This window comes from Bombina bombina, chromosome 3 (genome assembly GCF_027579735.1).
Source record: "Bombina bombina isolate aBomBom1 chromosome 3, aBomBom1.pri, whole genome shotgun sequence".
Classification (NCBI taxonomy): domain Eukaryota; kingdom Metazoa; phylum Chordata; class Amphibia; order Anura; family Bombinatoridae; genus Bombina; species Bombina bombina.
Window position 1 is genome coordinate 966,016,444 of NC_069501.1, and position 26,386 is coordinate 966,042,829.

At 38.8% G+C, this 26,386-nt stretch overlaps 1 protein-coding gene across 1 annotated transcript in view; it reads left to right on the plus strand.

Annotated features, from left to right (window-relative positions):
- The window catches only part of RB1 (RB transcriptional corepressor 1), a 1,127,793-nt gene extending 1,110,058 nt beyond the window's left edge, over window positions 1-17,735 (plus strand). Inside the window, exons 29-30 of the mRNA XM_053708021.1 lie at window positions 576-625; window positions 17,543-17,735. Coding sequence (XP_053563996.1) covers window positions 576-625; window positions 17,543-17,616 — 124 coding nt within the window. The 3' untranslated portion in view covers window positions 17,617-17,735. The remainder of the gene's footprint in view (window positions 1-575; window positions 626-17,542) is intronic.
- The last annotated feature ends 8,651 nt before the right edge of the window (window positions 17,736-26,386 follow it).

Sequence of the window (26,386 nt, forward strand, 5' to 3'; positions counted from 1 at the left end):
AGATATCAATCATTAGATTCTAGGATTAGCTTGTTAAATATGGCATTAGGCTAGATAGCAAGCTGTTACATGTTCTTCAACCAGAAATACCTTTCCCTATATATAAAATAACTTGTTTTGTTTGCTCTTCCACTGACCCAACTCACTGAAATGTTAAATATATAATGCCCTGGGAAATGACATTTTTCCCCACATGTTCACAAAACTGTTTGTTTTACTTACTGACGTTTTATTTTCCAGTTACAATAATCTTCCGTACTGCTGTAATGGTTAATGTAATATTCTAACTTCCCACTTTATATATTTCTTATATCTGTCTAATTATGGGCCAAATTACAAGTGGAGCGTAAAATAACACCCCATACTCGCCAACTTCAACCCCGCTGCTTCTTGACGTTTTTTTTTTTTTTCTTTTCAATTAAAGTAGTTTAAAGTGATTTGAAATGCTAAAATTGCATGCTCTAGTGTGTAAAGTTATAGCCGTCAGCACTAAATGGTCGAGAGTAATGTCATGTTTTGCTTCTTCGAAATTAAGAATTAGACTACAATGTTTTCTTTTTCCTTTTTTTTTTCAGCAAACACATTTCAGGGGAATCCAAATTCCATCAAAAGCTGGCCGAAATGAGTAAGTATTAAAGGAAAATACAGTGTGCTATAGGTAAAACATGTTGCTCACCTTTTTTTTAGGGATTTACCTATTATGCTCTTTAGCACTGAGGATAATTCTCAAGTTTTGGACACATTCAATTAACTGTAAAACATAAAATAGATACAGAAATGTATTTAACTGTTATTGCATAGTTTCAACAACAATCTATATTTATAGTATTACTAGTGGGAAAGCCTGCCCAGAGGGCCGTCTATTGTGGTGACGAAACCACCGAACCACCCTGCCATTTTCAGAAGGGCAGTCTATTGTGGTGAAGGAACCACCCTACCATTTTCGGAACCCACCGCATCCAGATGGGTTCCGAAAATTGTAGGGTGGTGAAAGAATCCACCTGAATGCAGCTTACGCTGCATCCATCTGGATTCTTTCACCACCCTGCCATCCAGGTGGATTTCGGAAATGGCAGGGTGGTGAAAGAATCCATCCAGGTGGATTCTTTCACCACCCCTTTTGCTCTCTCTCCCCCCTCTCTCTTGCTTTCTCTCCCCCTCTCTTTTGCTCTCTCTCCCTCCTCTCTCTTGCTCTCTCTCCCTCCTCTCTCTTGCTCTCTCTCCCCCCTCTCTTTTGCGCTCTCTCCCCCCTCTCTTTTGCGCTCTCTATCCCCCCTCTCTTTTGCGCTCTCTATCCCCCCTCTCTTTTGCGCTCTCTATCCCCTCTCTCTCCCTCTCTCTTTTGCGCTCTCTACCCCCTCTCTCTTGCGCTCTCTACCCCCTCTCTTTTGCGCTCTCTACCCCCTCTCTTTTGCGCTCTCTCCCCCTTCTCTTTTGCGCTCTCTCCCCCTTCTCTTTTGCTCTCTCTCCCCCTTCTCTTTTGCGCTCTCTCTCCCCCTTCTCTTTTGCTCTCTCTCCCCCTTCTCTTTTGCTCTCTCTCCCCCTTCTCTTTTGCTCTCTCTCCCCCTTCTCTTTTGCTCTCTCTCCCCCTTCTCTTTTGCTCTCTCTCCCCCTTCTCTTTTGCTCTCTCTCCCCCTTCTCTTTTGCTCTCTCTCCCCCTTCTCTTTTGCTCTCTCTCCCCCTTCTCTTTTGCTCTCTCTCCCCCTTCTCTTTTGCTCTCTCTCCCCCTTCTCTTTTGCTCTCTCTCCCCCTTCTCTTTTTTGCTCTCTCTCCCCCTTCTCTTTTTAACTCTCCCCCTTCTCTTTTTAACTCTCCCCCTTCTCTTTTGATCTCTTCCCCTTCTCTTTTGCGCTCTCTCTCCCCCCTCTCTTTTGCTCTCTCTCCCTCCTCTCTTTTGCTTTCTCTCTCCCCCCTCTCTTTTGCTTTCTCTCTCCCCCCCTCTCTTTTGCTTTCTCTCTCCCCCCTCTCTTTTGCTCTCTCTCTCCCCCCCTCTCTTTTGCTCTCTCTCTCCCCCCCTCTCTTTTGCTCTCTCTCTCCCCCCCTCTCTTTTGCTCTCTCTCTCCCCCCCTCTCTTTTGCACTCTCTCTCCCCCCTCTCTTTTGCACTCTCTCTCCCCCCCTCTCTTTTGCACTCTCTCTCCCCCCCCTCTCTTTTGCACTCTCTCTCCCCCCCCTCTCTTTTGCACTTTCTCTCTCCTCCCTCTTTTGCACTTTCTCTCTCCCCTCTCTTTTGCATTCTCTCTCTCCCCTCTCTTTTGCACTCTCTCTCTCCCCTCTCTTTTGCTCTCTCTCCTCCCTCTCTTGCTCTCTCTCCCCCTCCTCTTTTGATCTCTCCCTCCTCTTTTGCTCTTTCTCCCCTCTTTTGCTCTTTCTCCCCTCTTTTGCTCTCTCCCCCTCTCAGTCTGTGTTGTTAAATTAAAAAAAAAAAAAATTAAACTACAGAAAAAAATAAACAAATTATCAAAAATAAAACCTAATCCCTATGAAAATAAAAAAGCCCCCCCATAATAAAAACACTCCCTAATCTAATGCTAAACTACCAATAGCCCTTAACAGGGCTTTTTGTAGGGCATTGCCCTAAGTTAAACAGCTCTTTTGCAGTTACCAAAAATTCTAAGTCCCCACTAACAGTAAACCCCCTCCCCAAAATAAATAAACCTAACACTTAAAAACCTAAACTATCCATTGCCCTGAAAAGGGCATTTGTATGGGCATTGCCCTTAAAAGGGCATTCAGCTCTTTTGCTGCCCATACCTAATCTAAAAAAAAATTTTTTTTAAAAACTAAGTTTAACTCCTAAAAATTAAAAACTTATACCTAAGTTTAAATTAACCTACATTACAGAAAATAAAAAACAAATTACCAAAGTTTACAAAATTAAACCTAATCCCTATGAAAATAAAAAAGCCCCCCCCCCCAAATAAAAACACCCCCTAATCTAAGAATAAACTGCCAGTAGCCCTTAAAAGGGCTTTTTGCAGGGCATTGCCCCAAGATAAACAGCTCTTTTACTGAAAAAAAGTCTAAGTCCCCGTAACAGTAAACCCCCCCACCCACCAAACCCCCCAAAATAAAAGAACCTAACACTAAAAAAAACTTAAACTACCCATTTCCCTGAAAAGGGCATTTGTTTGGGCATTGCCCTTAAAAGGGCATTTAGATCTTTTATTGCCCATCCCTAATCTAAATAAAACAAACCCCCCCAAAAAAAACACTTATAAAAACCTAAGTCTAACCCCCAGGTTGCTACTCACCGTTCTTGAAGTCCGGCGGAGAAGGTCCTGTTCCAGGAGGTGAAGTCTTCTTCCAAGCGGCGACCTCTTCTTTCTTCTTCCAGGAACATGCGGAGCGGAACTGAAGACCGGCGACCACGGAGCCAAGGAGCTTGGAGGAGTTTCTTCGTACGATCGCCGCCGTACACTGAATAGTGAATTCAAGGTACACGATTAGAGATGGTGTCCCTTGAATTCCTATTGGCTGATTTGATTCTTCAAATTCAAATCAGCCAATAGGATGAGAGCTACTGAAATTCTATTGGCTATTCAAATCAGACAATAGAATTTCAGTAGCTCTCATCCTATTGGCTGATTTGAATTTGAAGAATCAAATCAGCCAGTAGGAATTCAAGGGATGCCATCTTTAATTGCGTACCTTGAATTCACTATTCAGTGTACGGCAGCGATCGTACGAAGAGGATTCTCAATGGCTCCGCGGTCATAGGTCTTCAGTTCCAGGGTCGCCGGTCTTCAGCTCCGCTCCGCACCAGATGTTCCTGGAAGAAAAAAAAAAGAGGTCGCCGCTTGGAAGAAGACTTCACCGCCTGGAACAGGACCTTCTCCGCCGGACTTCAGGAACGGTGAGTAGCAACCTGGGGGTTAGACTTAGGTTTTTTTTAAGTGTTTTTTTTTGGGGGGGGTTGTTTTATTTAGATTAGGGATGGGCAGTAAAAGAGCTAAATGCCCTTTTCAGGGCAATAGGTAGTTTAGGTTTTTTAGTGTTATGTTTTTATTTTGGGGCGTTTGGTGGGTGGGGGGTTTACTGTTAGGGGGATTTAGACTTTTTTTCTGTAAAAGAGCTGTTTATCTTGGGGCAATACCCTGCAAAAAGCCCTTTTAAGGGCTGCTGGCAGTTTATTCTTAGATTAGGGGGTGTTTTAATTTGGGGGGGGGGGCTTTTTTATTTTCATAGGGATTAGGTTTAATTTTGTAAACTTTGGTAATTTGTTTTTTTATTTTCTGTAATGTTAGCCTTTTTTTATTTTTGTAATCTTAGCTTTTTTTTATTTTTTGTAACTTTTTTAGTTTAGTTAATTTGTGTTAATTTAGGGGGTGTTAGGTTAGGGGGCTTAGTAATTTAATTAGTTATTTGCGTTGTGGATTTTGGCGGTTTAAGGGCTTAATAGGCTAATTAGGTTTATTGCGATGTGGGGGTTTAGGGGTTAATAGGGTAATTAGGTTTATTGCGATGTGTGGGTTTTTTGGTTTAGGGGTTAATAGGTTAATTGTTTATTGCGATGTGGGGGTTTTGCGGTTTAGGGGTTAATAGGGTAATTAGGTTTATTGCGATGTGGGTGGTTGACGGTTAAGAGATTATGGGGTTAATTACTTTATTATTTTGCAATGTGTGGGTTTGCGGTGTAGGTGTTAATACTTCGTGTGGGAGGTTCGGGTTTTTTTGTTATACTTCGTGCGGGCGGTGTTTTTTTCTTCATGTGTTTACACCTTTCTTTCTGCTATAATATTTTACAGTAATATATTCAAGTTCTATGGGGGAGAGGGTGTTTAATGTAATAGATCAAATCAAATATTGTTTTGGAAAATGTAAGGAATATGTTCAAATGAATCTTGGTGGTTATGATTGGTGAGGTTGACTTGGTTTAATTATAGTGTAGTTTATTATTATTATTTTTAAAATAAATTAAATACATGTGGTAATGGCCATACATTGTCCGAAAACAAACACAAGTAGGACAAGACCCAGCTCTTGAACACAACCAAGAACATATACTGTTTTATTCTAACTGCACGGGCTATCAAGCTTACAGTGTAAAGAGGAAGATGTGATGGATAGAAGTCAGTTTTTAATATCTCTTGTAAAAAGTTGAAAGAACTGAATGAGGAGAGCTACTGGATTGGCAGTTGGTCTTTGCAAACAGTGATTGCAAGAACTGAGTAAAAAATATGAACAAAAGTTAAATGGGAGTGTGTGTGTGGTGTTCTTGAAGTCTCATCAGTTTTGAGTAGCAGCTAATTATAAATACAAGATGACTATATAAAATAACAAAAACTGGTGAGGTGGGAAAACTTGTTTAATGGAGGCTGTTTGCTGGTTAGAAGGGGGAAGGTTATTGTTAATAGTAGTAGTAAAGCCCAAATAGTTGCTAGCTAGGAGGGTGAGAGTCCTTGGCAAACATAGGTATTGGTAAATGTATGCATTGCAACAAACAAAGCACTTATAAATCTGAAAGTAGGCCCAATATAAATACATTTTTTCGGCTGTTTTAAGAGGTTAGAGCACATAAACCTAGTGAAGGAGGCTGGGATGTGAGCTGTTGAGTGAAGGGTTATTGTTAAGTGTACAAGATGAGATGGAAGAGTAGAAAGATTACATTTGGTTCTGTCTATTTTTTATATTATTATTGTATATTTCTTTAAAATGATGGTGAGTTGTAATATGAGCTTGAGAATTGAGCAACTTGTTTGTTAGAAGTTATATGTTCTTTGTTATTTTTATGGATTTAACTCGGCAAAAGCTTTGTAACCTACTTTATTAAGATTCCATCTGTACGCCTATTGTACATTGTAAAACTGAAAAAAATAACAAATAAAGTCAGTTATGAGTTATTTTGAGAAGAAAAAAATGATGGTGAGAGTCCATGAATCATCACATGTGGGATATACTTCCTTTTCAGTAGGAGTCGTCAAAATACAGAGCTTTACTCAGTTTATGTTTTGCCTTCAGCTTGGAGGAGGTGAAACCAAGAAGTGCTATATTGTCACAGTGATTATTAGGGGTTCTCTAACCAACCTTAGATCCATTTTCCCCCTCAGTAGTGTCTCCTTGTGAGAGGGGTTGACAACCGCTAAACCAGGCAGTGTAGAGATGTAAAAGATTAAAAACAAAAGAGGGCGCCTCATAGTGTGGTATGTCCTTAGAAATAAAGTGGATGTAATGGTCAAAAATGCTTACCAGAACTAATGGCACTGTACTATGACCAGTGTTAACGAACGGACTGACACTTTCAGCGGCCAGTACACTGGTCCCGGATCGCCCACACAGGTTCGGATCTTCAGAGCAGTGTCTCAGAGTGAGAGAACAGACCAGCAGTATAGTGCTAGCAACGGCTAGTGTGTCTGTGCCCAGGCGTATTTCTCGGGAATAATTCACAACACAAGCAGTGCCTCAGGATAGACACTGGAGATCACCGGTGTAGGTAAAAAATCGGCTGACAACTTCAATAATTTTAAAAGGTTAAAAGACAACGCTTTATTACAATCACAACGCGTTTCTCGACCACAAACTGGTTGTTTCATCAGGTGAAAAAAGCGGATGCAATACATGGTAATCAATACATTTAAATACAGGTAAAAAAGGAAGTTGTCAGACATAAAAGTGACCAAGAGGCATAGCTGACACAAATGCACAGGTACTTCAGGTGAAAAGGTTCGCAATTATTAAAACCAACAGGATATAAGATACAAATGTGAACTTTATAACATGGTTAATCTGTGTCAATCTATGTACTTATATTAAACTAAAATAAACAGAAAATCGAAAAAAAATAAAAAAAATGTATAAGTGTATTTTTCTAAAAACATTGGCAGTTGTTCATAAAGAATAAAAGTAAAAATTGCTTTATGACAAATCTGATGAATGAATGCATACACTGTTTTGTTAATATCGATGCATGTTCGTGTTTTTCTTTCTATTTTGAAACTTTACCAATCCGTGTTAACTGCTATCTGTAACTGATAAATTATATCTGAAGGATCTAAATCTAAAATCTATAATCTATATGTGTCCCTCCCGCAATGTTATAATAATGATAATAAAAAATTATTTTGGGGTGATGTCATATATAACCAGTCACGGTCTGTGGACTTAAATCTAAAGATATGATGAGGATAATAATATTGAAAATAGTGTTGTTTTAAAGAATATAACCTCGACACACACACACTGCCCCTTTAAAGAAGATGTAATTTGGGTTAGGTAAATAGATGCAATGTTCCGTATATCTTAGTTCCCATCTAGAGTGAGACTAACTCACAGTGATGTTTTTTGCAAGTTATAATTTTTATATGCGATCACTATGATCGTAATGATCATGAAGATTGTATTCCATCTGGTATTGAAAAGAAAACAAAATAGAACTGTATAATAGATCTCATATGATCCTACCATAACAATAAAGTAAAATCTGAAGCGGGCCTTTTTCGGTCGCGAGAGAAATACATTTGGACTGCCTGTGCTACCCATATATGCTTACTAATCTGAATGTGTAGCCAAAAAAGAATATTTAAAAACACAAAGACTATTATGTGTATTATTTCATTAGTTAAACTGCATTATTAGTTAAGACGTCTAAATGTGTTTAAGTATGAGTGTATTTGTTTGCTAATCTAGATGCTTGACAAAAAGATTATATAAAGAACACTAAAAATATATTATGTATGTTATTTGACGAATATGTAATAACTAAGCATCAATATTAGTGGAACATCTAAATATGTGTAAGTATGAAAAATATTAGAGGTATCTGAAACCCATAGACCATATGCAAGTGTATACTATTGTTTAAGCGTGTTATGTACCTAAACTACTATATCTGTGAAGCTATGAATGTCAAAGATGTCAACTCTCCCAGGTAAAAACATAATTTATGTAAGAACTTACCTGATAAAGTAATTTCTTTCATATTGGCAAGAGTCCATGAGCTATTGACATATGGGATATACAATCCTACCAGGAGGGGCAAAGTTTCCCAAACCTCAAAATGCCTATAAATACACCCCTCACCACACCCACAATTCAGTTTAACGAATAGCCAAGTAGTGGGGTGATAAGGAGTAAAAAAGCATACAAAAAGAGGAACTTGAAATATAATTGTGCTTTTATACAAAAAATCATAACCAACACAAAAAGGGTGGGTCTCATGGACTCTCTTGCCAATATGAAAGAAATTAATTGATCAGGTAAGTTCTTACATAAATTGTTTTCTTTCATGTAATTGGCAAGAGTCCATGAGCTAGTGACGTATGGGATAGAAATACCCAGGATGTGGAAGTCCACAGAAGAGTCACTAGAAAGGGAGGGATAAAATAAACGGCCATTTTCCGCTCAAAAAATTAAATCCACAAAAAAAATAAGTTTTTCTCATAAATTTAAAGAAAAAAACTTAAAACATAAGCAGAAGAATCAAACTGAAACAGCTGCCTGAAGAACTTTTCTACCAAAAACTGCTTCAGAAGAAGCAAATACGTCAAAATGGTAAAATTTAGTAAATGTATGCAAAGAACACCAAGTTGCTGCTTTGCAAATTTGATCAACTGAAGATTCATTCTTAAAAGCCCAAGAAGTGGAGACTGATCTAGTAGAATGAGCTGTGATCCTCTAAGGCAGGGACTGTCCCGCCTCCAAATAAGCTTTATGAATTTCAAAGCTTTAACCAAGATGCCAAAAGAAATGGCAGAAGCTTTCTGACCTTTTCTAGAACCAGAGAAGACAACAAATAGACTAGAAGTCATCCTGAAATCTTTAGTAGCTTCAACATAATATTTCAAAGCTCTTACAACATCCAAAGAATGTAAAGATCTTTCAAGAGTATTTTTGGGATTTAGGACACAAGAAAGGAACAACAATTTCCCTACTAATGTTGTTAGAATTCACAACCTTAGGAAGAAATTTAAACGAAGTTCGCAAAACAGCCTTATCCTGATGAAAAATCAGAAAAGTAGAATCGCAAGAGAGAGCAGACAATTTAGAAACTCTTCTAGAGATAGCCAAAAGAAACAACACTTTCCAAGAAAATAGTTTTAATATCTAAAGAATGCATAGGCTCAAAAGGAGGAGCCTGCAAAGTCTTCAAAACCAAATTAAGACTCCAAGGAGGAGAGATTGATTTAACAGTGAATATCAGGAAGTTTAGCAATTTTTATATGAAATAAAACCGAAAGAGATTTGTCCCTTCAAAGTACTTGCTGACAAACCTTTATCCAAACCATCCTGAAGAAACTGTAAAATTCTAGGAATTTTAAAAGAATGCCAGAAAAATTTATGAGAAGAACACCATGAAATATAGGTCTTCCAAACTTGATAATAAATCTTCCTTGAAACAGACTTACAAACCTGTAGCATAGTATTAATCACTGAGACAGAGAAACCTCTATGACTTAGCACTAAGTGTTCAATTTCCATACCTTCAAATTTAACGATTTGAGATCATGATGGAAAAACGGCCCTTGAGACAGAAGGTCTGGTCTTAAAGGAAATGGCCAAGGCTGACAACTGGACATCCGGACAAGATCTGCATACCAAAACCTGTGAGGCCACGCTGGTGCTATCAGAAACACATACAATTGTTATATAATCTTGGAGATCACTCTTGGTAGAAGAACTAGTGGCGGAAAGATATAAGCAGGTTGGTAAAACCAAGGAACTGCTAAAGCGTCCACCATCTCCGTCTGAGGATCCCTGGACCTGGATAGGTACCTGAGAAGTTTCTTGTTTAAATGAGAAGCCATCAGATCTATTTTTGGAAGACCCCACATCTGTACAATCTGACAAAATACATCTGGATGGAGAGACCACTCCCCCGGATGTAAGGTCTGACGGCTGAGATAATCCGCTTCCCAATTGTTTACACCTGGGATATGCACCGCAGAAACTAGACAAGCTGGATTCCGCCCAAGAAAGTATCCAAGATACTTCTTTCATAGCTAGGGGACTGCGAGTCCCGTCCTGATGATTGACATGTGCCACAGTTGTGATATTGTTCATCTGAAAACAAATAAATTGTTCTCTCTTTAACAGAGGCCAAACCTGAAGAGCCCTGAAAATAGCACGGTGTTCTAAAATATTGATTGGTAACCTCGCCTCTTGAGGTTTCCAAACCCCTTGTGCTGTCAGAGATCCCCCAGACAGCTCCTCAACCTGAAAGACTTGCATCTGTTGTGATCACAGTCCAGGTAGGACGAACAAAAGAAGCCCCTTGAACTATACGATGATGGTCTAACCACCAAGCCAGAGAAAGTTGAATGTTGGGATTTAAGTATATCAATTGTGATATCCGAGTATAATCCCTGCACCATTGATTCAGCATACAAATCTGAAGAGATCTCATATGAAAACGAGCAAAGGGGATCACGTCCGATGCTGCAATCATGAGACCTAAAACTTCCATGCACATAGCCACTGAAGGGAATGATTGAGACTGAAGGTTTCGACAAGCTAAAAAACCAATTTCATTTGTCTCTTGTCTGTTAAAGACAGAGTCATGGACACTAAATCAATCTGGAAACCTAAAAAGGTGACCCTTGTCTGAGGAATCAAGAAACTCTTTGAAGAAACAACACTAGTTGATTTGTGTGAGATTCAGAATGTAAAGACTGAGCTAGTACCAAGATATCGTCCAAATAAGGAAACACTGCAATACCCTGTTCTCTGATTACAGATAGGGCACCGAGAACCTTCGAAAAGATTCTTGGAGTTGTTGCTAGGCCAAATGGAAGAGCGACAAATTAGTAATGCTTGTCTAGAAAAGAGAATCTCAGAAACCGATAATGGTCTGGATGAATCGGAATGTGAAGATATGCACCCTGTAAGTCTATCGTGGACATATAATGACCTTGCTGAACAAAAGGCAAAATAGTCCTCATAGTCACCATCTTGAAAGTTGGGACTCTTACAAAACGATTCCAGAACTGGCCTGAATGAATTTTCTTTCTTTGGGACAATGAATAGATTTGAATAAAACCCCAGACCCTGTTCCTGAAACGGAACTGGAATTATTACCCCTGAAAGCTCTAGATCTGAAACACACTTCAGAAAAGCCTGAGCCTTTACCGAATTTGATGGAACGTGAGAGAGAGAGAGAATCTTCTCACAGGAAGTCCTACTCTGAATCCTATTCGATACCCTTGAGAGACAATACTCTGAATCCACTGATTTTGAACATAATCTGCCCAAATGTCTTGGAATAATTTTAATCTGCCCCCACCAGCTGAACTGGATCGAGGGCCGCACCTTCATGCAGACTTGGGGCTGGCTTTGGTTTCTTAAAAGGCTTGGATTTATTCCAACTTGAAGAAGGTTTCCAATTGGAACCAGAGTCTTTAGGGGAAGGATTGGTTTTCTGTTCCTTATTCTGACGAAAAGAACAAAACGATTGGAAGCTTTAGATTTACCCTTAGATCTTTTATCCTGAGGCAAAAAAACTCCCTTCCCCCCAGTGATAGTTGAAATAATTGAATCCAACTGAGAACCAAATAATTTGTTACCTTGGAAAGAAAGCGATGGTAATCTAGAATTAGATACCATGTCAGCATTCCAAGATTTGAGCCATAAAGCTCTTCTAGCTAAAATAGCTAAAGACATAGATTTTAACATCAATTTTGATGATATCAAAAATAGCATCACAGATAAAATGATTAGCATGTTGAAGCAAACAAACAATGCTAAACAAATCAGGATCTGTTTCCTGTTGCGCTAAGCTATCCAACCAAAAGGTTGATGCAGCCGCAACATCAGCCATAGAAATGGCAGGCCTGAGAATATAGCCAGAATATAAATAAGCTTTCCTTGCATAAGATTCAAGTTTTCTATCTAAAGGATCTTTAGAATAAGTACTGTCTTCCATAGAAATAGTAGTATTTTTGGCAAGAGTAGAAACAGCCCCATCAACTTTGGTGACTTTTTCCCAAAACTCTAATCTAGCCGCTGGCAAAGGGTACAACCTTTTAAACCTAGAAGAAGGAATGAAATGAGTACCAGGCTTAATCCATTCCTTAGCAATCACATCAGAAATGGCATCAGGAACTAGAAAAACCTCAGGAGTAACCACAGGAGGTTTGTAAACAGAATTTAAATTTTTACTAGTTTTGATATCAAGAGGACTAGACTCCTCAATATCCAAAGTAACAAACACTTCTTTTATCAAGGAACGAATATACTCAATCTTGAAAAGATAAGTAGATTTGTCAATGTCTGAGGTAGGATCTTCTGAATCAGAGAGATCCTCATCAGAGGAGGATATTTCAGTATGTTGTTGGTCATTAAAAATGTCATCAATTTTATGAGCAGTTTTAAAAGACCTTTTACATTTATTAGTAGGCGGAATAGCAGACAAAGCCTTCTGTATTGCATCAGCAATATCATTTTTCATATCAACAGGGATATCATGTACATTAGATGTTGAAGGAACAACAGAAGCTGTACTAGTACTGATGGAAACGTTTTCTGCATGCAAAAGCTTATCATGACAACTGTTGCATACTACAGCTGGAGATATAATCTCAGATAACTTACAACAGATACACTTAGCTTTGGTAGAACTGTGATCAGGCAGCAGGGTTCCAACAGTTGCTTCTGAGACATGATCAGGTTGAGTCATCTTGCAAAATGTATAAGAAAAAACAACATTAAAGCAAAATTTACAATTTCCTTATATGGCAGTTTCAGGAATGGGAAAAAATGCAAACAGCATAGCCCTCTGAACATATAGAAGGCAAGAGACATATAGAAAGTGGGGTGAAAAATAAACTACATTTTTTGGCGCCAAGTATTACGCAAAAGGAAGTTTAACAGCAACATCCGGATATGACGCAACTCACGTCATAACAGACGCAACCTTGTGCAAGGAAACCTGGCGTCAACTATGACACCGGAAATTACTAACTTGCGTCATCAAAGCGTACCTTTGTGCCAAAAAATTCTTGCGCCAAGAATGACGCAATAAATAACAGCATTTTGTGACCTCGCAAGCCTAATTTTGCCTGCGAAATTAAAAAAAAAGTCCATTTGAAAAAAAAGGATTATACCCCAGGTAAGAAAAATAACTTCCTAAACATGCTTCCCAAACTGAAACGGACAGTCTGCAAAGGGAAATATACATAGACCTGACTCATGGCAAATATAAGTAAAATACATATATTTAAAACGTTATATTAATACATAAAGCGCCAAACCATAGCTGAGAGTGTCTTAAATAATGAAAACATACTTACCGAAAGACACCCATCCACATATAGCAGATAGCCAAACCAGTACTGAAACGGTTATCAGTAGAGGTAATGGAATATGAGAGTATATCGTCGATCTGAAAAGGGAGGTAGGAGATGAATCCCTATGACCGATAACAGAGAACCTTTGAAAAGATTTCCCGCAAGGAAAACCATAAAATCTATAGGCGATACTCCCTTCACATCCCTCTGACAAACACTGTACTCTGAGAGGAATTGGGCTTTATAAATGCTGAGAAGCACTTATCATAGAAGAAAATCAAGCACAAACTTACTTCACCACCTCCATAGGAGGCAAAGTTTGTAAAAACTGAATTGTGGGTGTGGTGAGGGGTGTATTTATAGGCATTTTGAGGTTTAGGAAACTTTGCTCCTCCTGGTAGGAATGTATATCCCATACGTCACTAGCTCATGGACTCTTGCCAATTACATGAAAGAAATACAGATTTATCTGCCAATCCCCTGATGTACATTGTGGGCCATTGTATGCCACACGATGATGCTAGGCAGAAGAAGATACTGCAGGTGACTAGAAAATTTACCTTTGGTGTCCCACTGGCTATTCCCGGGAACATCTACACATAGATATGTGTCCACGTATCTTTATTACTCTGTCAGCAGTATTTGCAACAATATATTACACTGCTACAAACAATGTTGCAAAATATTGCTGCCATAGAGTACTAAAGAAACCTGCTTGTTTTTTTAGCTCTTTTGATCCTACCTAGATTTGCTTTTCAACAAAGCATACCAAGAGAACAAAGCAATTTGGTAATACAAGTAAATTTGAAAGTTGTTTATATTGCATGTTGTATCTGAATCATAAAAGTTTCGTTTTACTGTGCCTTTAAGTCTTTTGCACAACATTTGGACACTTTAGCAAGTGTTAAGGCACTCTGAGGAAAATGAGTACTTTTTCTTTAAGAGTTTGCCAGTTCTGGCACAGCATACACAGGCTTATTTACTGCAACCCATGCGGTTTAAAGTGACAATTTTTATTGTTTTAAAAGATAGATAATCCTTTTATTACCCATTCCCCAGTTTTGTAAAACCAACACAGTTATATTAAAGGGACAGTTCACCCAAAAATGTTCTCTCCTTTAAATTGTTCCCAATAAATCATTTTACCTGCTGGAGTGTTTTAAATTGTTTATAAGTAGCTCCTTTACCCCTTTTTAGGCATTTGAAAAAGCTGATTTAGCCTGTGGTATCCCAACCTATACTGAAAGTTTCTATACTGGAGTATATTCTATTGATTAGCCCAAGTAAACACACCCAGCAGAAGAGATTACACTCTCATTGGGGGGCATGATAGTTAAGTAATAAAATTATAATTTTTCATTGTTTTCTCTAAGTATTGAGCTTTGATTTTCTAGACAAATATAAGATAAGGAAGCAAGTCTGTGTACATAAAAGTGATAACATAATGAGATATGATATTACCTGAAGCTCAACCCATTGTAATAGGCTGTGGTTTAAAAGCACAAAACCAGCTGCTTCATATACACAAATACCCCTGAAAATGCAATATCTCATACATTTTATACTCTGCAGCTGGTATAACAAGTCATTGAAAATACATTCATATAAAAACAATTTTACAGTGTACTGTCCCTTTAATATACTTTTTACTTCTGTTAATACGTTGTACCTAAGCATCTTCTGACAGCCCCCTGATCACATGACTTTTTATCTATTGACTTGCATTTTAGCCAATTAGTGCTGTGTTTTGCTGACTCTTAATAACTCCACGGGCGTGAACACAATGTTATCTATATGTCTGACATGAACTAGTAGGCTCCTGTTGTGAAAAGCAAATACAAAGGCTTTCTGTAGTGGCTTAGAAACGGGCAGAAATTTAGAGGTTTAAATGCTGTAAAGTATATTTGTATAACAATGTTGGTTGTGCAAAGCTTGGGTATGGGTAGTAAAGACTTTATCTTTTAAACAGTAACAATTTTAGTGTTGACTGTCCCTTTAAGCTTTTACAGGAAGGCTTTCAATTTACACTGCATTATGGGTAATCCACTTATCTTTTTCCTGGAGCGGTGGACATTGTAACGGCTAAAAACCTGGTGTTTCTAAGCCATTTTAAAATTAGTAAGGACATTATCTTGTATCTAAGCGCATTTATGTTGTTGCTATGTTAAATCCTTTACAGCTGAATGTGCTGGGTGTAATTTAGAATTAAAAAAATAAAAAATCTGAGCCCCCTGGGGTCTAATCATACTTAGACTGATTAGTCTCAGTCCCCACTTTGGGCCCCTTTTTGGTTTTCTATCATTGCTCTCTATTTGGTCATATTAGACTGCCTGAGTCTCTAAAAGTTGTGCACCTGGAGGTGAGTGCTGGTGAGTACCCAGTCATAGGATGTGTACCCAGTCCAGTTTGAGAGTGCAGTATTTGGAATGTGTCTACATAAGGCTTGTACACCTTTGTGTGGATCTCAGTTTGTTTGATTAAAAGCATGCATTGTGTGGCTGTTGATCCAGGAGGGAAGAGGCCTTAACGTGGTCCTGGGCTTAAACCATTTGCAGTTAATAGTAGACCTCTAAAGGTAGAGGTAAAGGGAAAATATTCAGTCTCTTAAAATATCCTGGGAGGGTAATGCTATGTATCCCTACCTAGGCAGTGCCTAAATACCTAAGTAATATGTCCAAAGGAGTAAAGTAGAGAAAAAGAGGTATTTATGTGGCACACTGATATGAGACTAAACAGTCTCTTATATCAGTGTGCCACATAAATACCTATTTTTCTCTACTTTACTCCCTTAAACCATTTGGCCAGATGTTGTAACTAATTGTTCCAACTATAAAAGTGATTTATATGTCCTGTAAAGCTTGTTAGCCTAGGGCAGATATGGCTAACCTTGGCATCCTTGATTTTTCGGAAATACATTTCCCATAATGCTCAACTTGACTGCAGTGCCTAAGCACTGGGAAATGTAGTTCCAAATGTCTAGGGTGCCAAGGTTAGCCATAACTGGTCAAGGGGATGAAGAAGGGAAGCAGGTGACACTTACCTTTCATGTTGCAACCTGTCAATCCCTGCGCTTCCGCTGTGTGAGTTTCTGTGGGGCTGAGTTTTAGCTGTTAAAACTGCTGACGCCAGCGGTGTCAAAATGCACGTTTAAAGATCCATGATGCCACCGTGCACATTCGCTTAGACCCATATGTGTGTGTTTCCTTAGATTCTACCTAGGTTTCCCTCTGTGATTGGCTCATATAATGAGTCTCATGGAGGGCCTTGAAAGCTCCTGAATCTGAAGCAATTACTGAAGAAAAATACAGTGTAATTGGAAATATATTTTCCTTTTCTCAAAACGTACATAGCTGTAGAAAACAAATTTTTTACTGTCCTTTTAACTTATCTTAAAAACTATTTTTAAGAACTTAAAAATCAACCTTTGTGGATTTTCACAAAATGCTATAGTGTTGCTATCACCCAGTTCTCCCATTACTTAGGATACCTTAACATTTGTTTTTGCTCAGAGAAATCCACTTGATTGGTCTTTTGATACTGAATGAGTAGATTATCACAGGGTTTTCTAAGCAATTTATAGTCTATTCGTCAAGCCCTTAATGTGATACTTATCACATTTTATTTAGTCAATTAAATTATTAATAGGTGTTCCTCAACCTTGAGCCTTTTAAAAACTAATTATAAACAACAAATTATTATTATTGGTTAATTGAAAAAAAATCTGCTTTCAAATTAGGCAGTCATTAATATTGAATTCATTATCTGTCTTCTTTTTAAATAGTCTAACTTTTTTTGTGGCCACATATCTTTTACTTCCTTGAAAATCATAAGATACCCCTGTTTTTTTATATGTTTTTGTGCATGGAAGCATTAATACCTGTCTACATGGAAGCATTAATACCTGTCAACACCTTGGATGTTTGGTTTGCTTTTTTTAAATTCTGCCATTTCAGTGGTTCCTCTGTCTTCAATTGAGGGATTTGATGAACTTATGTAAAGTAGACCTACTCCTCCCTAGAAAATAGGGGGACAAGTGACCCTTGATTCAAAAGAAGGCATTTTACTCTTTTAAATGAGTTTTGCCAGTGTAGGCTGTTGTAACCATCTGTACGCCATTCACCTGCTACTAAGAGGGACATGTGACCCCTAATTTGAAAGGAAATGACTTTTCTGTAAGAAGCTCTTGTGATTTTTATTTATTTATACTTTTATATTTAATAAACCACCAAATAAGGTAGCACATTTTGTATAACTTTTCATTTGCTTTAAAAAAATGTTAATGTACAGTATAGTTTTACCTTAAGGCCTCTTTGTTTTTTACAGCATCCACAAGGACAAGAATACAAAATCAAAAGTTGGAAGACACCATTGATCCTGTCAAGAAAGAAGAAAATTAAATGTCTTCAAGAAATGCTTTTTTCACTAAATCAGTTTTTGTCATTGTTTGATTTTAATTCTTTGCTTGTTGAATTTTTATCTCATTTTTATTTTTAATATACTTGTTTTCAAAATATGACTCTTTATTTTATTTATTTGAGACCAAACACCAAATATATATACAGGTAGCCCTCATTTTACGCCGGGGATAGGTTCCAGAAGGAATGGTTGTAAATCGAAACCGTTGTAAATTGAAACCCAGTTTATAATGTAAGTCAATGGGAAGTGAGGGACTTAGGTTCCGAACCTCTCTCAAAATTGTCATAAGTAACAAATAATACATTATTTTTAAAGCTTTGAAAGGAAGACTTTAAATGCTAAACAGCAATATAAACAGTATCAAATAATCACACAACACAGAATATATAATTAAACTAAGTTAAATGAACAAAAGCATTTGCTAAACTGCATTATAAACCTTATGAAATAATCACACAACTCAGACTTTATTTGCATTTTTCTGCAAACAGTTCTTACAATGCATTCCAATCTGGACTGATTTATAGACAGGAAGATCTTGTTCCTATGAAAGCTGCTCGATAGCTCATGTCTAGCTAGACTAATTAATTCCAGCCTGTTTGTGTGCTTGGCTTTGCATAACTTTGCTGCAACACAAGCAGACAGCTCCACCTTCTGGCTATTTTAATCAATGCAATGCTTCTCAATGCTTTTCAATAGCAGTCACATGACTGAAAAAAAAGGATGTTATTCTGAAACGGCGCAAATTTAACCAGCTTAAATCGAGGGCCACCTGTACAATATAATGGTCATATTCTATCAACATAAGAGAATATAGATTCTTGTTTTCTTCACACACATATACCTTAAAAAAAATCTTAGGTTTAGTAAAGGGAGGACTAGAAGGAAAAAGGTTTGACTTTTTTTTTATTAATAAAAGTGAAATTTAAATTAAAAAGCAGGGAAATGTGTCCCAATAAAGCACGTTATTGTAGATACATGTTTTGCAAAGAAATGAAAAAAATGCAAATGTAATTATTTGACCACTAAATGTAATCACATTGGTTCAACCTTATAGCCCTATAAAAGTGAATGATTAGACAGCTTTTCTTAGGCTAATAATCAAGAGAAAAAAAAATTTCTTTTATCAGATGGTGAGAGTCCACAAACCATTAACCTCCTGACCACTATCTTTAAATCCCACTTCCCATGATTGTCTGTTATTTTCTTTTGACTCTTTGATGAGGCATGAGGAGAAAGTGAAGTGCAAGATCTACTCATCGTTTGAAGGGGGATCCTCTAACCGTTCTGAGGCTGAATCCTCCTCACAGTAACCTGTCATTCAGAGAGGCAGATAAGGGGTTATCAACCAGGCAGTGAAAGGTCTTTTCTCAGTAAGAAATGTTGCAGGTCTCCCACGCTTACTAATACTAAGGAGCAAACTGGTACAGTTCAGGTCTTTGGTCTGCCAACTGATAATCTAGAATGGAGATCTTGTGTTACTTTAAGGGGACAGTCTGTTCCAGAATTGTTATTGTTTAAAAAGATAGACAATCCTTTTATAACCCATTCCCCAGTTTTGCATAACTAATACTGTTATATTAATACAATTTTTACCTCTGTGATTACCTTGTATCTTAGCCTCTGCAGACCGCCCCCTTATCTCAGTTCTTTCAACAGACATGCATTTTAGCCAATAAGGAATGAACACAATGTTATCTATATGCCACACATGAACTAGCAGTGTCTAACTGTCAAAATGCACTGAGATAAGAGGCAGTTCAATGACTTAGAAATTAGCATACAAGACTACCTAGGTTTATCTTTCCACAAAGAATACCAAAAGAGCAAAGCAAATTTGATGATAAAAGTAAATTGGAAATTTGAATCATAAAAGTTTAATTTTGACTAGACTGTTTCTTTAACCCCTTCTGGTTTGTGTTCACTTTGTAAGGATTCTCAGGTATGTCCCTCTGCTCAGCTTTGCACCTCATGTGCTGAGTCTTTCTAATGGCAGTGAGAGTCCAAAATGCATTCATTACCTATGGGAAATACTTCTTCTGGCCACCAGGATTAGGCAAAGACACTCCAAACAAATAATTAAATATCCCTTCCACTTCCCCTATCCTCCCAGTAGTTCATTGCCTTGTGTTCATGTAGGTATGCAGAGAGAGGTTCTCTGCTGAAGATTAAAGTTTTTTGGCCTCAAATGGATTGTTTCCTGCAAGAGAGGAAAGGGTAGAGTTTAAAGCCATGTAATTCTCTTAGTAGAGGTTTGGTGTATATTAGCTACTGGATGACGCAGGGAAGTTCCCATGTCTCCTTTCAATGTGTCTGAGCTATCTTCCCTTCATAGGCAAATAGTGTTAGTTACACTGATTTCCCTTATATTACAGGTCCCAGTCAGGATGAAGAAATCATCTGACAGATTGGGACTGCTGTGTGCGCAATCAAAGAGGTATCAGAGATGCAGTCATGGAGCAATCCGCATTGGTTGTCCCATTGTGTGAGTCGTCTTTGAGAAAGTCTAACGGCGAAATGCGCATCAGGTGTATCTTTTGAATCTCTTCAGCTGTATCTTTTGAATCTCTTCAGCATGCTTATGATTTTTGATTAGAGTACTTTGGTGTCAGAGATTATTTTTTCTGTATGTGGATGGAGCCAACCAGTTAAAATAATTGTGTGAGCAATACTATACCATAGTTAATTGTTTGGGGACTGTGTCCTCTTTAGGTATATAGTATTTCTTTCTAATGACACAGTGAGTCCACGGATCATCTTAATTACTGTTGGGAATATCACTCCTGACCAGCAGGAGGAGGCAAAGAGCACCACAGCACAGCTGTTAAATACAACTCCCCTACCCACAATCCCCAGTCATTCTCTTTGCTTGTATCAGTTGCAAGGAGGGGTAAAGTTAGGTGTCTGATTCTTCCATCTAGAGTTTATTTTTAAAGCAGAACAGGTTTGTTCTGGTCTTTTCCTGGGGTTTAGCCGTAGTCCACTTCAGTCTCTTCAGTAGAGCAGTGGTAGCTTTTAAGCATTTGGGAACTTGTGGGCTATTATCCCCTCTGTGTCCCCCAAGTAGTTTGTTGCTGCCCCTAGGTTTACTCAGTCTTTTATTCTATCCACAGGTCCATGTGAGGGATGGCGCCTCTCATACTTGAGAGCTGCCCTGCTGCCGGGTAGATTGCTATGGAGGTAAGTGCTTTTGTTCTTTTCTGTAGGGATCAGAAAGATTCCCACTAATGGGGCTAATTGGGACGTTATTCCTGCTTGTGTGCAGGTTTTTTTCGTTTTGGCAGTTTTTTCGTGGGGCACTGTTTAGAGGATTTTCTTTTTATATTTTATGTGATGGCTTATGAGGACCAGAGGGTTCGATGGGCGGGGCTTCTTTGGCGCAGTTTTGTATTGCACGCTTTTTCTTGCAGCTCATCTGTTATGGAAGTGTTTGGTGTCGGCTGCACTAGCGTGTGTATCGGGTCAGATCTTGTGGCAACGACTGAGAGCTGAGTCGGCTTCTTTCTCTGCCCGTTTTTTTTTTTTCCCTTGGTTCGTGAGCACCTCAGAAAGGCTTGCTGAGGTGTAGAGGTGCCTTTCAGGTGGAAGTTTAGATTAAAAGTGGGCTCTGAGATAGTTTAATTCTGTTTATTTGTTAAGTTTCTTTCTTTTAAAGAGACGGTAACGTTTTTATTTTTGGGACATTTTTTTTAATATTATTTTTGTTTATTATTTGTAAAGATGGACCAAGAGGACCTGCAATCTGTTACTTGTTCCTTATTTTTAGATGCAAATGTGGAACCTCCAATCCCTTTTCTTTTACAAAGATATGACAAGTCCACGGATTTCATCCTTACTTGTGGGATATTAACCTCCTGCTAACAGGAAGTGGCAAAGAGCACCACAGCAGAGCTGTATATATAGCCCCTCCCTTAACCTCCACCCTCAGTCATTCTCTTTGCCTGTGTTATACTAGGAAGACATGGTAAAGTGAGGTGTTAGTTTAAGTTTCTTCAATCAAGAAGTTTTTATATTAAATGGTACCGGTGCATACTATTTTCCTCAGGGGGATATGGAAGAAGATTTCTGCCCTGAGATTTGATAATCTTAGCATTTGTAACTAAGATCCACGCTGGTTCCCACAAGACTTCTGAAGGTAATCATGAGACATCTTCAGTGTGGAGACCGGTTTCATGCTACAAGCAGCATTAAGGTATGTGCAGCTTTTTTTTCCTGAGGAGACTTGGTGTATCAGAACTGGCTGGCATTATTTCCCTGTATGGGAATGGGGTAAGCAGTAAAACCTATTTTAATAAGAGGGGTGTTACTGGAGTCCCTATTTTATATTCATCATTAGTTGATATTTGGGCATTATGTGACATGGGAGACAATATAAAAAACGATGTTTTATGTTTTTTATTTTTGGCACTTAAAACTTATTGGTTTTATGCTTGAGGGTTGTATTGTGTGTGTATTTTTACTTTAGTGCAAAACTGCATTTCCATGCGGTGTTGTTTGGGCCTACTCTGACTTTTGACCTTAAGGGGCAGAGCCTATTTTGGCGCAATTTCTTCAGGCTTATCAGCAGCAAACAGTAACTCGGTGGCTCCTGGACTGTGTAGCTGGTCTGAAGGGTTGGAAACTTGATTCGAAGTACCCTGGGGGCAGGTAGGCGCCACAGTGCAGAGTGTATTTTTATCTATCTTTTGACTACATGTTGATATAAGTACTTCTAAAGCCTTATTTCTGCCCTTGCTTCTGGGTGCAGTAATTTTTGCATTAACCAACGATATTAAGTTAAATTTGGGAATAATTTAACGTATTTTGTGCATTTTGGAAAAATTGTTCACTTTTTCTTTTCTTAAAGGCACAGTACACATTTTTTCTAATGTTTATTTTATGCTATAAATAAGTGTTCAACATGTCTGACATTGAGGTTTCTCATTGTTCTATGTGTTTAGAAGCTATTGTGCAACCCCCTCTAACATTGTGTAACTTTTGTACTGAAAGGGCTTTACAATGTAAAAAGCATATTTTAAATAAAGTAAGTGTGCCTAAGGATGATTCTCAGTCTGAAGAGAATCAGGGTATGCCATCCAATTCTCCCCAAGTGTCACAACCTTTTATGCCCACACAAGCGACGCCTAGTACTTCTAGCGCGTCTAATTCCTTTACTCTGCAGGAGATGGCTGCAGTTATGTCAACTACCCTTACAGAGGTATTGTCTAAATTACCAGTGTTGCAGGGTAAACGCAGTAGGTCAAGTATTAATGTAAATACTGAATCCTCTGATGCTTTATTAGCTATTTCTGATGTTCCCTCACAGTGCTCTGAGTTGGGGATCAGAGAATTACTGTCTGAGGGTGAAATTTCTGATTCGGGGAATGCTTTGCCTCAGACAGATTCGGATGCTATGTCATTTAAATTTAAGCTTGAACACCTCCGCCTGTTGCTTAGGGAGGTTTTAGCGACTCTGGATGATTGTGATCCTATTGTGAATCCTCCAGAGAAATTGTGTAAAATGGATAAATATTTGGAAGTTCCTACTTACACTGATGTTTTTCCGGTTCCTAAGAGAATTTCGGAAATTATTAGTAAGGAATGGGATAGACCAGGTATACCGTTTTCTCCCTCTCCTAATTTTAAGAAAATGTTTCCTATATCAGATACCATTCGGGACTCATGGCAAATGGTCCCTAAGGTAGAGGGAGCAATATCTTCCCTAGCTAAGCATACTACTATACCCATTGAGAGGATAGTTGTGCTTTCAAGGATCCTATGGATAAGAAATTAGAGGGTCTACTACGGCTTGCATTGTTCCAGTAACTACTGCAGTAGCTTCTTGGTTTGAGGCTCTATAAGAGTCTCTTAAGGTTGAGACTCCATTAGATGACATTCTAGATAGAATTAAGGCTCTTAAGCTAGCTAATTCTTTTATTACTGATGCCGCTTTTCAAATTGCTAAATTAGCGGCAAAAAATGCAGGATTTGCTTTTTTAGCACGTAGAGCATTGTGGCTCAAATCTTGGTCTGCTGATGTGTCATCAAAACATAAGCTTTTAGCTATTCCCTTTAAAGGTAAGACCCTTTTTGGGGCAGAATTAAAGGAGATCATTTCTGATATTACAGGAGGTAAGGGCCATGCCCTACCTCAGGATAGGTCGGTTAAAATGAGGGGTAAACAGAATAATTTTTATTCCTTTCGGAACTTTAAAGAAGGACCCCCCGCTTCTTCTTCTTCCACAAAGCAGGAAGGGAATTTTTCCCAATCTAAGTCAGTCTGGAGACCCTATCAGAACTGGAATAAGGGTAAACAATCCAAAAAACCCAGTGATGGTCCTAAGACAGCATGAAGGGGTGGCCCCCGATTCGGGACTGGATCTAGTAGGGGGCAGACTTTCTTTCTTTGCTCAGGCTTGGGCAAGAGATGTTCAGGATTCCTTGGCACTAGAAATAGTGACCCACGGTTATCAATTGGAATTCAAGGATTTTCTACCAAGAGGGAGATTTCATCTTTCAAAATTATCTGCAAACCAGATAAAGAGAGAGGCGTTCTTACACTGTGTAAAAGACCTTTTTACTATGGGAGTAATATGTTCTGTTCCAAAATTGGAACAGGAACAGGGGTTTTACTCAAACCTATTTGTGGTCTCCAAATAAGAGGGAACGTTCAGACCCATTTTGGACCTCAATTGTCTAAACACATTTCTAAGGTTTGCCTTCTTGGACAAACATTATCAGTTTGTGGCTCTTCCTTTCGGGTTGGCCACAGCACCCAGAATCTTCACAAAGGTTCTAGGGTCTCTTTTGGCGGTTCTCAGACCACAAGGGATAGCGGTGGCGCCTTATCTGGACGATATTCTGATTCAGGCATCAACATATCATCTGACAAAATCTTACACGGACACAGTGTTGTCTTTTCTGAGAACTCACGGCTGGAAGGTGAACATAGAGAAGAGTTCACTTGTTCCACAGACAAGGGTTCCTTTCTTGGGAACTCTGATAGATTCGGTAGCCATGAAAGTATTTCTGATGGAGGTCAGAAAATCAAAGATTTTGAATACTTGCCGAGCACTCGGTCAGTGGAATGGGGATTATGCAGATTTATCTCCAAAGATAATTCTGGATTAAGAGACCAGAAACTCTCTTCTTTGGTGGTTGTCGCCAGATCTGTCCCAGGGGATTTGTTTCCGCAGACCCTTGTGGGTGATAGTGACAACAGATGCCAGCCTTCTGGGCTGGGGTGCAGTTTGGAACTCCCTGAAGGCTCAGGGTGTTTGGACTCAGGTGGAGTCTCTACTTCCAATCAATATTCCGGAACTGAGAGCAATATTCAATGCGCTTCAGGCGTGGCCTCAGTTGGCTTCGGCCAAATTCAATCATCATTCAAGCATATGTCAATCATCAGGGGGAACAAGGAGTTCCTTAGCGATGATAGAAGTATCCAAGATAATCAGTTGGGCAGAGGCCCACTCTTGTCATCTGTCAGCGATCTACATCCCAGGGGTAGAGAACTGGGAAGAAGATTTTCTAAGTCGACAGACTTTTCATCCAGGGGAGTGGGAACTTCATCCGGAGGTATTTGCCTCATTGATTCTCAGATGGGGCAGACTGGAATTGGATTTGATGGCATCTCGTCAGAATGCCAAGCTTCCAAGATACGGATCCAGGTCAAGGGATCCTCAGGCCGAACTGATAGATGCCTTGGCAGTACCTTGGTTTTTCAGCCTAGCTTATGTGTTTCCGCCGTTTCCTCTCCTCCCACGCGTGATTGCTCAAATCAAACAGGAGAGAGCTTCAGTGATCCTGATAGTGCCTGCGTGGCCACGCTGGACTTGGTATGCGGATCTAGTGGACATGTCCTCTCTGCCACCGTGGAAACTTCCGTTGAGACAGGACCTTCTCATTCAAGGTCCTTTCCAACATCCAAATCTAATTTCTCTGCAACTGACTGCGTGGAGATTGAACGCTTGATTTTATCGAAGCGAGGATTTTCTGATTCAGTTATCAATACTTTGATACAGGCTAGAAAGCCTGTCACTAGAAAGATCTATCATAAGATATGGCATAAATATCTTTATTGGTGTGAATCCAAGGGTTACTCATGGAGTAAAGTTAGGATTCCTAGGATTTTGTCTTTTCTCCAAGAAGGATTGGAGAAAGGGTTATCAGCAAGTTCCTTAAAGGGACAAATTTCAGCTTTGTCAATTCTGTTTCACAAATGTCAGATGTTCAGTCTTTTTGTCAGGCTCTATCTAGAATTAAGCCTGTATTTAGACCTATTACTCCTCCCTGGAGTTTGAATTTAGTTCTTCGAGTTCTGCAAGGGGTTCCGTTTGAACCTATGCATTCCATAGATATTAAACTATTAGTTCTGTTTTTGGTTGCTTTTTCTTCTGCTCGAAGAGTTTCTGAGCTTTCAGCATTACAGTGTGATTCGCCTTATCTCATATTTCATTCTGATAAGGTGGTTTTACGTACCAAACCTGGGTTCCTTCCTAATGTTGTTTTGAATAAGAATATTAATCAGGAAATTGTTGTTCCTACCTTGTGTCCTAATCCTTCTTCTAAGAAGGAGCGTCTGTTACATAACTTGGTCGTGGTCCGTGCCTTAAAGTTTTACTTACAGGCAACTAAGGATTTCCGTCAATCATCTTCATTATTCATTGTTTATTCTGGAAAGCGTAGGGGTCAGAAAGCTACGGCTAACTCTTTTAGGCTGAGAAGTATCATCCGCCTGGCATATGAGACTGCTGGACAGCAGCCTCCTGA